The sequence below is a fragment of the Micropterus salmoides genome, unplaced genomic scaffold, assembly GCF_014851395.1.
Source record: "Micropterus salmoides isolate LMB-PRFRI ecotype aquatic unplaced genomic scaffold, ASM1485139v1 Ms_hic_scaffold_14, whole genome shotgun sequence".
In the NCBI taxonomy this organism is placed as follows: domain Eukaryota; kingdom Metazoa; phylum Chordata; class Actinopteri; order Centrarchiformes; family Centrarchidae; genus Micropterus; species Micropterus salmoides.
In genome coordinates, this window is record NW_024040485.1 from 10,907,540 (window position 1) to 10,920,102 (window position 12,563).

The window sequence follows — 12,563 nt, forward strand, 5'->3', positions numbered from 1 at the left end:
ATCAGGGTTTGTTCCCCTACAAGTAACCAACTAATAATTCTTTTAGTGTTTTAAAATGGGTATCCTACATTGAATGGCTGCTAGATCCCATTAGATTCCATTACATTTAACAGTTTGTGTTCCTGTTAGCTTTTACTTACTGTTCATAATGCTAGACTTTTGGTTTGTTTGTTTGTTTTAGTAATCCTGCCTTCAGAGTGGCTCTAATGCTTTTCTCCACCTACACACTGTATATACTTAGCTGTTATTAATGCACAGACCTAATCGTACACTGCTCAAAAAAATAAAGGGAACACTTAAACAACACAATGTAACTCCAAGTCAATCACAATCCTGTGAATCCTCCTTGACAATCAGTTTCACATGCTGTTGTGCAAATGGAATAGACAACAGGTGGAAATTATAGGCAATTAGCAAAACACCCCCAATAAAGGAGTGGTTCTGCAGGTGGTGACCACAGACCACTTCTCAGTTCCTATGCTTCCTGACTGATGTTTTGGTCACTTTTGAATGCTGGCGGTGCTTTCACTCTAGTGGTAGCATGAGACGGAGTCTACAACCCACACAAGTGGCTCAGGTAGTGCAGCTCATCCAGGATGGCACATCAATGCGAGCTGTGGCAAGAAGGTTTGCCGTGTCTGTCAGCGTAGTGTCCAGAGCGTGGAGGAGCTACCAAGAGACGTGGAGGAGGCCGTAGGAGGGCAACAACCCAGCAGCAGGACCGCTACCTCCGCCTTTGTGGAAGGAGGAGCAGGAGGAGCACTGCCAGAGCCCTGCAAAATGACCTCCAGCAGGCCACAAATGCGCATGTGTCTGCTCAAACGGTCAGAAACAGACTCCATGAGGGTGGTATAAGGGCCCGACGTCCACAGGTGGAGGTTGTGCTTACAGCCCAACACCGTGCAGGACGTTTGGCATTTGCCAGAGAACACCAAGATTGGCAAATTCGCCACTGGTGCCCTGTGCTCTTCACAGATGAAAGCAGGTTCACACTGAGCACATGTGACAGACGTGACAGAGTCTGGAGACGCCGTGGAGAACGTTCTGCTGCCTGCAACATCCTCCATGACCAGTTTGGTGGTGGGTCAGTAATGGTTTGGGGGGCCGCACAGCCCTCCATGTGCTCGCCAGAGGTAGCCTGACTGCCATTAGGTACCGAGATGAGATCCTCAGACCCCTTGTGAGACCATATGCTGGTGCGGTTGGCCCTGGGTTCCTCCTAATGCAACACAATGCTAGACCTCATGTGGCTGGAGTGTGTCAGCAGTTCCTGCAAGAGGAAGGCATTGATGCTATGGACCGGCCCGCCCGTTCCCCAGACCTGAATGCAATTGAGCACATCTGGGACATCATGTCTCGCTCCATCCACCAACGCCACGTTGCACCACAGACTGTCCAGGAGTTGGCGGATGCCTTAGTCCAGGTCTGGGAGGAGATCCCTCAGGAGACCATCCGCCACCTCATCAGGAGCCCAGGCGTTGTAGGGAGGTCATACAGGCACATGGAGGCCACACACACTACTGAGCCTCATTTTAACTTGTTTTAAGGACATTACATCAAAGTTGGTTTGGCCTGTAGTGTGGTTTTCCGCTTTGATTGTGTGACTCCAAATCCAGACCTCCATGGGTTGATAAATTTGATTTCCATTGATAATTTTTGTGTGATTTTGTTGTCAGCACATTCAACTATGTAAAGAAAGGAGTATTTAATGAGATTATTTCATTCATTCAGATCTAGGATGTGTTATTTTAGTGTTCCCTTTGTTTTTTTGAGCAGTGTATTTTGCTTTCAGTGGCCACATGTAGGCAGTAGTGAAGTCTGGCAGAAATCCTTAACAAGGCAATGACCCTGCTTTGCCCTGAACAAGTGTTAACTAGGGTTGGTGTTACCACAGAATATAGTTTCTCTCCAATATCAAATAATTCAAGGACCAGAATATTAGAATTGTTATCATTGGAAGCAGCTACTGTAAATATATATTGATTATCGGCTAATAATTTTACCAAGATTAGGCTTTTCTTTTTAGAATATTCTGTATGTCTGCACAGTAAATTAACGTTTATTGTGTGAATGCTCTGAACTAACGAGGTGATCGCTGCACAACAGCATAAGAGTTTATGCCCCAAATGTAATCTAACATGAGAAGCATGCTGTAGATACTTTGGGGAGACTACCAGCATGTACTACAATATACTGTTCACTACAAATGAGTTACATAGATAGAGATATAGACATGATAGCATCACGCAGTTGCTGCAGATTTGTCGGCTGCACATCTGTGTTGCGATTCTCCCGTTCCACCACATCTCAAAGGTGCTCTATTGGATTGAGATTTGGTGACAGCGGAGGCCACTGGAGTACAATGAAGTCATTGTCATGTTCAAGAAACCAATTTAAGCTGACTTGACTTTCGTGACATGGTGCATTATCCTGCTGGAAGTAGCCATCAGAAGACGGGTACACTGTGGTCATAAAGGGATGGACATGGTCGACAACAATACTCAGGTAGACTGTCTTGTTTAAACAATCCTCAGTTGGTCCTAAGGGGCCCAAAGTGTGCCAAGAAAATATCCCCCACACCATTACACCACCAGCAGCCTGAACCGTTGCTACAAGGCAAGGTGGATCCATGCTTTCATGTTGTTAACACCAAAGTCTGGAGGAGAGCTTTGCAGAATACCTTTTCCATAAATCCCAGCACATCCCATGAGCTATCACCTTCACTCTTGCTTTTGAGAGATGAGTTTGCCTACACAAACAGTGAAGACTTGTCAGCTGCTGTCTTTCAAATGGGATATTTCCCTCTTCATATACATAATAGTCTGTATTTCTGAGCAGACTGCCTCACTGGTGTTTCCTTCAATCTGCAAGGATATGATGATGTAGGCAAAAGGTCCAAGTGGAGCAGCAGGTGTTGTGCAGTCTTAACCTTGGATAAAAGAGATAATAATAAGACTCTTAACTGTAATCTGTGCCCATTGTTTACTGATGAGTCCTTTAACAGCACTGGGCACTGAGGTGGATTTTGTTACGATGTACTCATCAGCACAATGGGGTCTCTTATTGAACACCCATAATCACCAACTTCTGTATATACTGTGGCATGTGGGCTTCAGAAATCCAGTGGATAGTGTAAGAAAGACACCACTTTGCGACTGTTTGATATCACACTTTGATTTTAGTTTTGATTTCAGACTTGCAGGCACATGTTTCACATAGAACTTTTTTTCTTTTCTTGTGGCACTGAAAGCAAGGGGAATGCTTTTACTTGTGGTATCCAGTACTTGTAGCTAAACATAAACAAACGGCAGGTTCCAGCTTTCTGGGAATTAGGGGCACGCAGCCTTGCCGGGATTAACAGCTCTCTGGCAGGGAAAGGATCGGGCATGTTTTAACAAGAGAAACTTTACTGAGCGCTTTAGAAGAAGGTAGCTGCTCAGATCACTTCCAAGGCGATAAGTGTGAGTGCAAGAGCCCCTCTTGTGTTTCCACCCGCCGTTTATTTGTGCTTGTGTTGGGGATGAAAAGGGGCCATGTGACTATTTGGGGGAGCTGCTGGAATGTATTGTGATGCAGAGTCGCTGTCATGGCACATTTACTTTCCAGGCTTCAGTTAGGTGCATGAGAGTGGAAGAGTGCTTACATGTTTGAAAACTGGCCTCCTGGACTTGGCTCGAGGCCATACGCAGTCCACAGCACCGTTGCTATAAATGTGAGTGTCCATTAACCTCAGAGAGGCAGTGCATCCATCAAGCGCTGCCTCAAAACTTTAAAGTATTATCTGCTGTAAATGTCAGCAGGAAGAGAGCTTTCTTTAGAGCCGTACACTGTGAGCCCTGCAAACGCACTAGGAAGGGGAAGTGGACCCAGTGGCGGAGGTCCCACACACACACAGTAGCATCTTTTCCTGTGGTGGAGAAGTATAGCTTGCTGGCGTCTAGGAAGAGCACCGGGATGAATCATGTGTGAACCTCATTGTTCTTCCAGTCAAACAGGTCTGTGTGAACCTGGGTTTGCCACTAACCTCTGCCACAATGTCTGCTTTCCCATGTTCTATATGCAGACCACCTAGATTTCCTCATATGACTTCCTACCACATGTGGCTGACGATTAGCTCCTCTGGGTTCTGGCTGTTTCACACACACAAAGTCCCAGCATCTCTGGGTACAAATCTGTCTCCTCCAAGGCCCATATTAAGAACAACATTACCAATATATTTTAAACTCCTTAAACTCCGGATTTACCTCTGAGATATCTCCTGCACCTCTTATAGATACTGTAGACTGTTCATAATAACAGAGTGAGTCTGCCTTATCATTCTGAACCCTGACCCTGTTGTTTTTGCTGTCACATTCACATGGTGCTACCTACATACCTACTGTATATGTTGGAATAAGGTAGAGGTTACACTGAAATGCGTGGTTGTTATTAATCCGGCTGCAGCAGACACCTAAACAGTGGCAGAAAGTGAAGCTTCGGGCTTTTATGTAAGAGCACTTTAATCCTTCCTCTGCTGTGAGCTGATCATTTCATCCTGATTCATGTCATTACTGAGAGAGACACAACAATAACTAATGCCCGTGCTTTGAGTGACTGTTAAAACTACCACACTGGTGAATTTTTGAGGCTGTTGGGCACAAATCATGTCTGCTTTATATTGCTTCCCACCTGTGAGTCTCATCATAGCCTTTTAGCTGATGCTAAGTCAAATGAAACAGCAGTATTACCATACCTGCTTTATAACAGCAATAAAAGAGAACATGATTTGAATTTCATTCAGCTTGATTAATGATTTTTTTCATACTTACATTACATAAAATGACTACTGTTAATGTGAAAGGGATCACTTGAACCCACAAAGAATTATAACCCAAATTAGCAGCTTTTTAAGCTTCACTTAGAGTATTGTTTTTGTGTTATGGCACATTTATTGTTTTGGTCCAGTGTCACTACTCTCATCAGCTCCATTTCAGCAGGAAGCTGGTTTTAGCAACAACAACAACAACAAAAAAAAAACCCCACTGTAGCAGGAAAGAAATTTTTCACAGGAGTTGGTGGAGACCAAACAAGAGCTAAAACACAGGTGAATACTCGTTTTACATTTGTCAGGTGACCAGAAACATGACTTCAATGAGATTATAATGTTGGGTGTATAAGTAGCTACGGTAATGTGCGTTTGAGATGACTGCGGCTGAGTGCCGGCGCTAAATATATAATATATAAAAACACTGCCGTCAAGTCGGACACATTCTACTTCCCGTGAGGTTTTATGTCATGTGACATGGTGACATTTTGCAGCACTGGCAAAAGTTGAACAAAATTTCTAACCAGCATGTCTTATGTTAAATCTAGTATGCATCACATTAAGTCAAAGGCCCCTAAAATGTTAGGGTGTAAATCAGCTTTTTCTTCTGCTCCCTAGAGTCCACAAAATGAAATGAACAGCTTTATTTTTTCTTGATATATTTCATGTGTTACTTAAATTACATTTAATATGTTTAAATATGTGATTAAATAGTCCAAACCCAAGGTCAATTTGCTATATTTCCAGAGCTTTCAACAGTATCTATTGACCTTACTTAGAACTTATTCAGGTGTTGTGGAGGCCCAAGAACTTTGGCTAATTTATAACTAACTATTAAAGCAGTTTAATTGTTTTTATTATTTTAATTATTTTTTCCATTTAATACATTTTGTAATTTTTTAGTGCGTTAGGTTTCTGTTGTCATGTCTGGTTCTTTCACATTGTTTTTTCCCTGTTAACCTCTTACAAATCAGCTTCCAAACAACAACCTTTTTGATGCCAGTGCCAAATTTCCAGAAGATCCTTGTTTGTTATTGTATGGCTTCCAGGTCTCATTTCCTGACAACACTGCTTGTGAAAACAATGCTAAAATAACCCTTAATGAATTGCCAAATTATTGTCTTACGGTAGGAAAAATCTTCACAATTTTAACATGGAAAACCAATTTCAAGGTTCTTTAAGTTTTTACAAGCGATTACCAGCAATCCCGAAATCAGATCTAATAAACTCTTTGTGTTTGGCTGAAGTGGATTTTAAAAACCATGTGTCTGCTCTTTCTTCAAGCAGCCACAGTGACCCCGTCACCCTTTCACTGAACCAGAATAGAATAGAGGCCAGCTTTTCATTCAGTTCATGGCTAAAAGCATTCTTACTTTCTTAGCCCCAGGTTAATGGAGCTGTTAGCCCCAGGTTAAAAAATGCTTTCACAATGATACAATCCTAGCACATTCCCAAGTGGGCTAACCCCGATTTAGCCTAGGGCTTTTTTACCCTGCTCCAGAGGGTACGCAGGTTAGCCCAGTGTTTGCAGGGTTATCCCCTAAAGAATCAACTAAACACAAGGTTAAAAGGTTCCGATGTCGCTAAGGATAGCACTGGGCTAAGAACAGGCATGTAAAAAGCCCTCATATTGTGCACAGTACAGCAGCACTGCTCCACACTCAACAGTCCAGCACGACCCCAGCAGAGGTTAGGATTAGGAGGTCGTCAGAATTATGAGTCATAGCTCAAAAAAACAACCTCTTTCTTTCCCCCCAGCAACAGGCAACAGGCTGTAAGCATTCAGATCATGTGTTTATGAGTCATTTGTTTTTTGTTCATCTCAGCCTCAATAACACATCAATAGTTCTGAGCCTAATCAGGCCAAAATAGCACAATAGGGTATGTTTTGCACTTTGGCCCCACTGGTTTAAGCTAAATATTAGACATGAATTACTTAAAAATGACTTCATCCGAATTAGTAAAATGTGGGGTGAAGTCACGTCACCTTCTGGAACATCTACAGACAAAAAAGTGGGTCTTTTAAATGAGGTAAGAAAGCATAAATGTCAAAACAGACAACTGTTGGACAAACATATTGTATGTTGCATGTCCCTAGTTCTCACATGCTAATAATAATAACCCCATATACAAAACATGTGACCTCTTCTGCAGAACATCTATTTCAAGCACAAAATACTGAAGAAAATGGAAAATCAGACAAATGCTGAACTCCCTAATTTGTGGTGAGAGTCAAAAATACAACTATTTGTATAAAACAGAGGGTAGTTCATGAATGGGAAGTGGGACATGGCTTTATCCCATCACTCACTAGGCTTTAATCTCATTAAGGCACGTCACTCCTACAGACTGCACACTCTATATAGGATTATGTTTAAGATATAGAATTCACAGCGATGCAATTTAGCTCTGCTTCATAATGCAAGATGTTCCTGCATTGCATGGGGATCCAGTCAGCTCACTAGCTAAATACTCTTGTGCTGTTGGGAACCTCTCTCTCCTTCTTGTTGCTTGCTGAAAGGCGTGAGCGAGTATCACCTCTCGACCCCGTCGCTTCGTTTTTCCTTCCACCATCTCAGACGTGCTGTTGTGAACATGCGAGAGCCTCTGAGTTTTCCTCTTGCGGTAAATAACTCTTGATTATCAAGTGATGATATTACTAATGAGCCGCTCTCCTGTTTCATGTTACCCTTAAGTGGTCACTTCCACACACTGAATCAATGCCTGTGTCAACAGCAGAGAGCAGGTTGGCGTTCATTCACACCACCTGACTGCTTTAGAGACAAATCTCAGCCAGAGCATATTTCACAACAAAATGATGACTAAAAGAGTCACAGAAATCCCCTAAGTGCAGCTTTTTTAGTATTCCATTAAAATCTATTTTAGTACAATAAACAGGACCTGATTATCTTGCACCAAACATGCTGCTGCTTTGATGGAGGATGTAAACAGGTAGTGAATTAGCAGTGATGATGAGGACAAGAACAATCACAGATATTTTCAGCCTTTTCAGACAAAAAAGTTATCTCCCCAGTTACCTCCACTTAATCAGCCACGCGTGTGTAGGTTCCAGACACAACTTGTGAATGCAAAATGTGAGGTAGAAATGTGACTCATATTGCGGTGTATTCACGTTTGCTTTGACTTGAATTTCACAAACGTTTAAATGCTTAATGCAAACACGGAAAACTTCATTGTTATATTTCTGTACCCATAAAGACTAAATACTGTGCCTACACAATAAAATGTCAAACCCCTAAATCATGCTAGTGCTCAGTGTTTGAGTTGCAATGCTGCTCACCTATTTTCTATCTGCAAACATATGTTGAGTTGATTTAGTGTGATTGACTGATTTCAAAGACATTGCAGGGTGAAGGGGGGCAGGTGGTGTGGTGGCAAAATAACTGGCAACCACATTCATTTTTGGCAGATCTCCATCTCAAAGGCAGTAAAAGTGGAGAAACCCAACCGCTACAATAAGCTGTTGTTGCTCTAAGTCTCTGCATACTTTAGCTGAACTTAACTTTAACTTTCTAACACTTGTACAACCTCGTTGTTCATGCATGTATTCCTGAAACTTGTATGCCTAAATGTTTCACAGTTGTGTAATATGTAATAAAAATAGTTGAATAAGCCACTTAGAGCTGCTCCTCTGGGTGATGTCGCAATGTGAACAAATCTAACTGGAGGGCAACAACAACTGAGCTGTCTCCATGATAACAGAGCACACCCCATCCACTGAGACAGGCTGTGCATTGTGGTTGAAAGGTCTGCAAAAGATTTTTTTTAATCAAAATATAAAATTTCAAGCAATCACAGATGAGCAAAAGGGGGGGGGGGGAAATACATTTGAACATCTACATTTCCCTGAAAGCTTGGCAAACTCCATCTGCTCAGAAAGAATGGGATTATTTAAATAATAAATTGGATAAACTATGGGATTAAATCAAACAAATTACATAAAATAATCCCATACGGAAGATCATATCATACACTTGCAAGCTCCAGAACAACTAATGAGTGGATCTTGTGGTAAGATTGTTTTTGTCAACACTATCTGGTGTTTACTCTGCTGCACTTGATATGGTCTCTGGGTGGCCAGCATTTGTTTCTGTCAGAGAAGGGGGGCGAGGCCAGCATTGCTGCTAGCCAATCAGAGTAGTGGTCTATGAATAATTATGTTCTTATGTTAATGATCCCCAGATAGCCCGTTTATTTTCAATAAACTGAAACTGGAGTGTTAGGGGAAAAGAAATTAAGAGATTTATCTAGACTGGTGTTTTCATACATTTTGAAAAATATCCCCTTTAACTTATTAGCAGCTGATAACGTATCATTATCATTATAATAACATACAGTTATTGTTTAACTATTTAAATATGACTAAAATAAGGACAATCGTTTTTTCGGACTGCAACTAAGATTATTTTTATTAACTTTTTATAATAACTGAATGGATAATTAGTTTGGTCTATAAAATGTCACAAAGTATCATTGAATGATCACAAAGTGAAGACTTCAAAATGTCCACAACCTAAAAAAATAATTTATATTATTATCATATAAGGCAAATCATCAATTCTGATTTTTTTGCTCGAAAATGACTTAAGAATGAAGTGATTATCAAAATAATTTTCTATAAAGTGTAGGCCTGTGTATTTAATGGAAATTTAAATGGGAACAAATCCACAGCAGCCTTCAATAATTGATTAATCGAGTTGTTTACACTACAAAGTACTGGCAGAAGTAACGGCATTACTTTTTTACGCGTTACCACCTGACAATAGGATCAGTTTGTTGTGTAATCCAATAAACTCCAGTCCGCATTTCCCCTCAAGCCCATCTGGCTCACTGGCAGGGTTTGTTTACTGGCTGAGAGGCTGGAAAGAAGGGGATCCTACAGGACCTGGGAGACTGTACAATCTACCTCTCTGTGCGTGGAAGAAGAAAAAGGAAAAAAATAACTCGAAAACTTTATTTCACTTAGTTTTCTCTCATTCAGACACACGCTTAGTTGTGGGAGCAGTCAGGTACGCGGCGCATAAACACAACTTGAAGCATTTTTTTTTAAAACAAACCAAATTATTTATTCCCAAACACACACACACACAGAAAGAGAAGAGCGGAGTGCAGCGAAGTCTTGTCCGTCAGCCTTTCAGAGAGCGGAGGTCTCACTGGAAAATCTCTGCACTGATTCAAGAGGAGTTGTCGCTTTGGAGCTAGCCAGCTGCCTGAAAAACACCTTTTTTTTTCACAAGCAAAATAAATCAGCTGTAATGTTTAGTGCTCGTTGGAGGACTTGCGGAGATTGTCTTTTTTTCTTTTTACGAAAGACACGCTAACGTTACGCCACGCATGCCACAACCATCGAGTCAGCAGCAAACGGCTCTAACAAAAATCCTCTAAATTAAGTTAAGGGTCGCTTTTATAAATCTGTGCACGCATGCAACGCATCTCTTTTTATAAATAATACGCACCGCAGCTGTGTGGCTATGCGTGAGATTTTTAAAAAGTTAAGAATAAATTGAGAGGGTTACTGTGAAGGCAGCGCAAACTTCACTTGTGGCCTGGGCTCGAGGTGTGGAGCCAGGCTAGGTAGCTAGCTAGCTAGCTTTACTGCCGTTAGCTAGCCTCTGTTCGGCCAACAAGTCTGTTTTTGCTCTTTCTTCGCCGACACGAACAAACTCAGCTGGGCCAGTTTAACTAACCAATGCAGTTAACGTTAAGGACAGAGAAAGAGCACGTGTGTCCCGTGCTGATGTTTGTTAACAGTGCTTTTCCATGAGGTGGCTAACTTGAGCAGCAGCGTTAGCTTGTGTTTGACTGAACACGTTGGACTCGTTCCTCCGCCCATCTTCCGGGATGTCTTTTATTTATTTTTGTTTACCTGTTGGCCCACGCCGTAAAACAAAACCAGTTTCCTGAGTGTATCTCTCCTCCAGCTTGAACTACCCTCATCGCCAAGGATTATTCTGCATTTGACCCGGAATAGAGCTGGATGGTGTCTTATCCCGAGTCAGTTATGTGGCTGCGGACTTTGAGTTTGTGTTTTGTTTTGACCGCTGGCTTCTTTTTGATGAGCTGTCATCGAGTCAGTGGAGAGGGTAAGTAGCACTAATTATCACTTTTTTTTAATAATAGTTAATATTAAGCATTTAATTGAGTAAAATTGTCTGTCTGCACTGTACAACCGCTTGAGTATACACTTAAGAAAACAGAAATTATACACCATACTAAAGGACCAGAAATGACACAAAACAACATTTAAATTTTTAAAAAATTGTCCGAGTCTGTTAAATATTGCGCAAATGTTCTGTCTGTTGCAGGTGAGGGGATTAACACTGAAATCTAAAAATCAATACACAATCATTAATTGTGCCATGATAATAGTCAAGTCAATTACTTCTCATTTTTGTATTTTGATAGCTAGAGCAATATAAGCATTTGATCCAAATAATGGTCATATTTTAATTATTGTGGGGCACTTCATTACACACACACAATAATAAACTATAGGCTTATACAATAGTCAGTGCAGTTACATTAAATAGACTAATCAAAAATTGAAAAGAATAACATGATGAGAAATATGGTAGACTTTTTAGTGAATCGGTGTCATCCAGATTTTTAGTTAGTTTGATACAAGCAGGTACGCAACAACAGGGCTTTTATAGACCTTCACTGCATTGAAGGGACAAAGGTTAACACTTATCTGCTCTTTGAGTCTGCAGGAACTGTAAACAAAATGTTTTGTCCCAAATAAGTAAGTAATCTGAGAATTTAGAAGATTAATTTGCTGTTATCGTAGAATGGAAAGCCTTGGCTTGTTGCTGTGGTCGGTGTAGGAATGGAACAATAAGCCCTCTTTACAGTCCTTGACAATTCCTTTATATTCAGCAGTCAACATGCCCTGGGTGATAGGAATGAATGAACACATTTGCAATCACCCAGAGAGATTTTCACATTACTCAAAACACCACAGCGACTAAACATGCTCACTGTTTTACTCTGTTGGAATCTGTCACTTTGAGCAAATATAGGCGATTACTTATAAAGAAACCTGTGGGACTTAATACTGCTGTTCAGTAAGAGTGCATTTTTAGGATGACAAGAACAGAGACCAGTCTGGTAAACGTGACATTACAAAGTTCACTCATTGTCCCATATACCGGGAAATGTTATGCTTTTTTAAGCTTACTGGTGATTTATAGGTGAGATTAAATATTTTCAAACTTTGTTAACAGCTCTTCATGTGGTTTCTCTACTGTTCCGACTATAGGACTTATTGAAATAGTGAAACAAATATAGCTGTTCCTCTTGATGCCTTGGCTTGTGTTCAGTACATGTGTCATGATTTTGTTTTGTAATCAACTCACCAAATATTTCTAAATTAGATGACAATGGGTTAAATGAAAGAAATGTATTCAAAATCTAAATAATACTTAACAGCTCCCTTATGGGGAATTCAAATGTATTTGGCTATATCAATTAATGCTCAAGTGGGAGTGATTGATTTTCATGTTTTTCTTCTATAACGGAGTGCAAGTCGAAATACATTGCATTAGTTTTGGTGCAGAATTGAAAAATAAGATTATCCCCTAAATTGCTCCACTGTGTCCATTCATTTTCTTTTTCTTGTCTGATCATTGAGGAAAAAGTACACAGTAACACACACTACTCCTTAGTTCAGTATGTTCACTGTATGGACACACAGTATGTATCCCCAAGTAGCTTTAAAACTTACACTACCAGCAGTAGT

The 12,563-nt window shown here is 40.8% G+C and overlaps 1 protein-coding gene across 5 annotated transcripts in view; it reads left to right on the plus strand.

Moving 5' to 3' along the window:
* Positions 1-9,679: 9,679 nt before the first annotated feature.
* Positions 9,680-12,563, plus strand: part of insra (insulin receptor a) — a 56,607-nt gene continuing 53,723 nt past the window's right edge. For 4 of the 5 annotated variants that reach the window (XM_038717605.1, XM_038717606.1, XM_038717607.1 and 1 more), the window contains exon 1: positions 9,680-10,908. In XM_038717605.1, coding sequence (XP_038573533.1) covers positions 10,803-10,908 — 106 coding nt within the window. In that variant the 5' untranslated portion in view covers positions 9,680-10,802. The remainder of the gene's footprint in view (positions 10,909-12,563) is intronic. The other variant, XM_038717604.1, reaches the window with a different exon arrangement.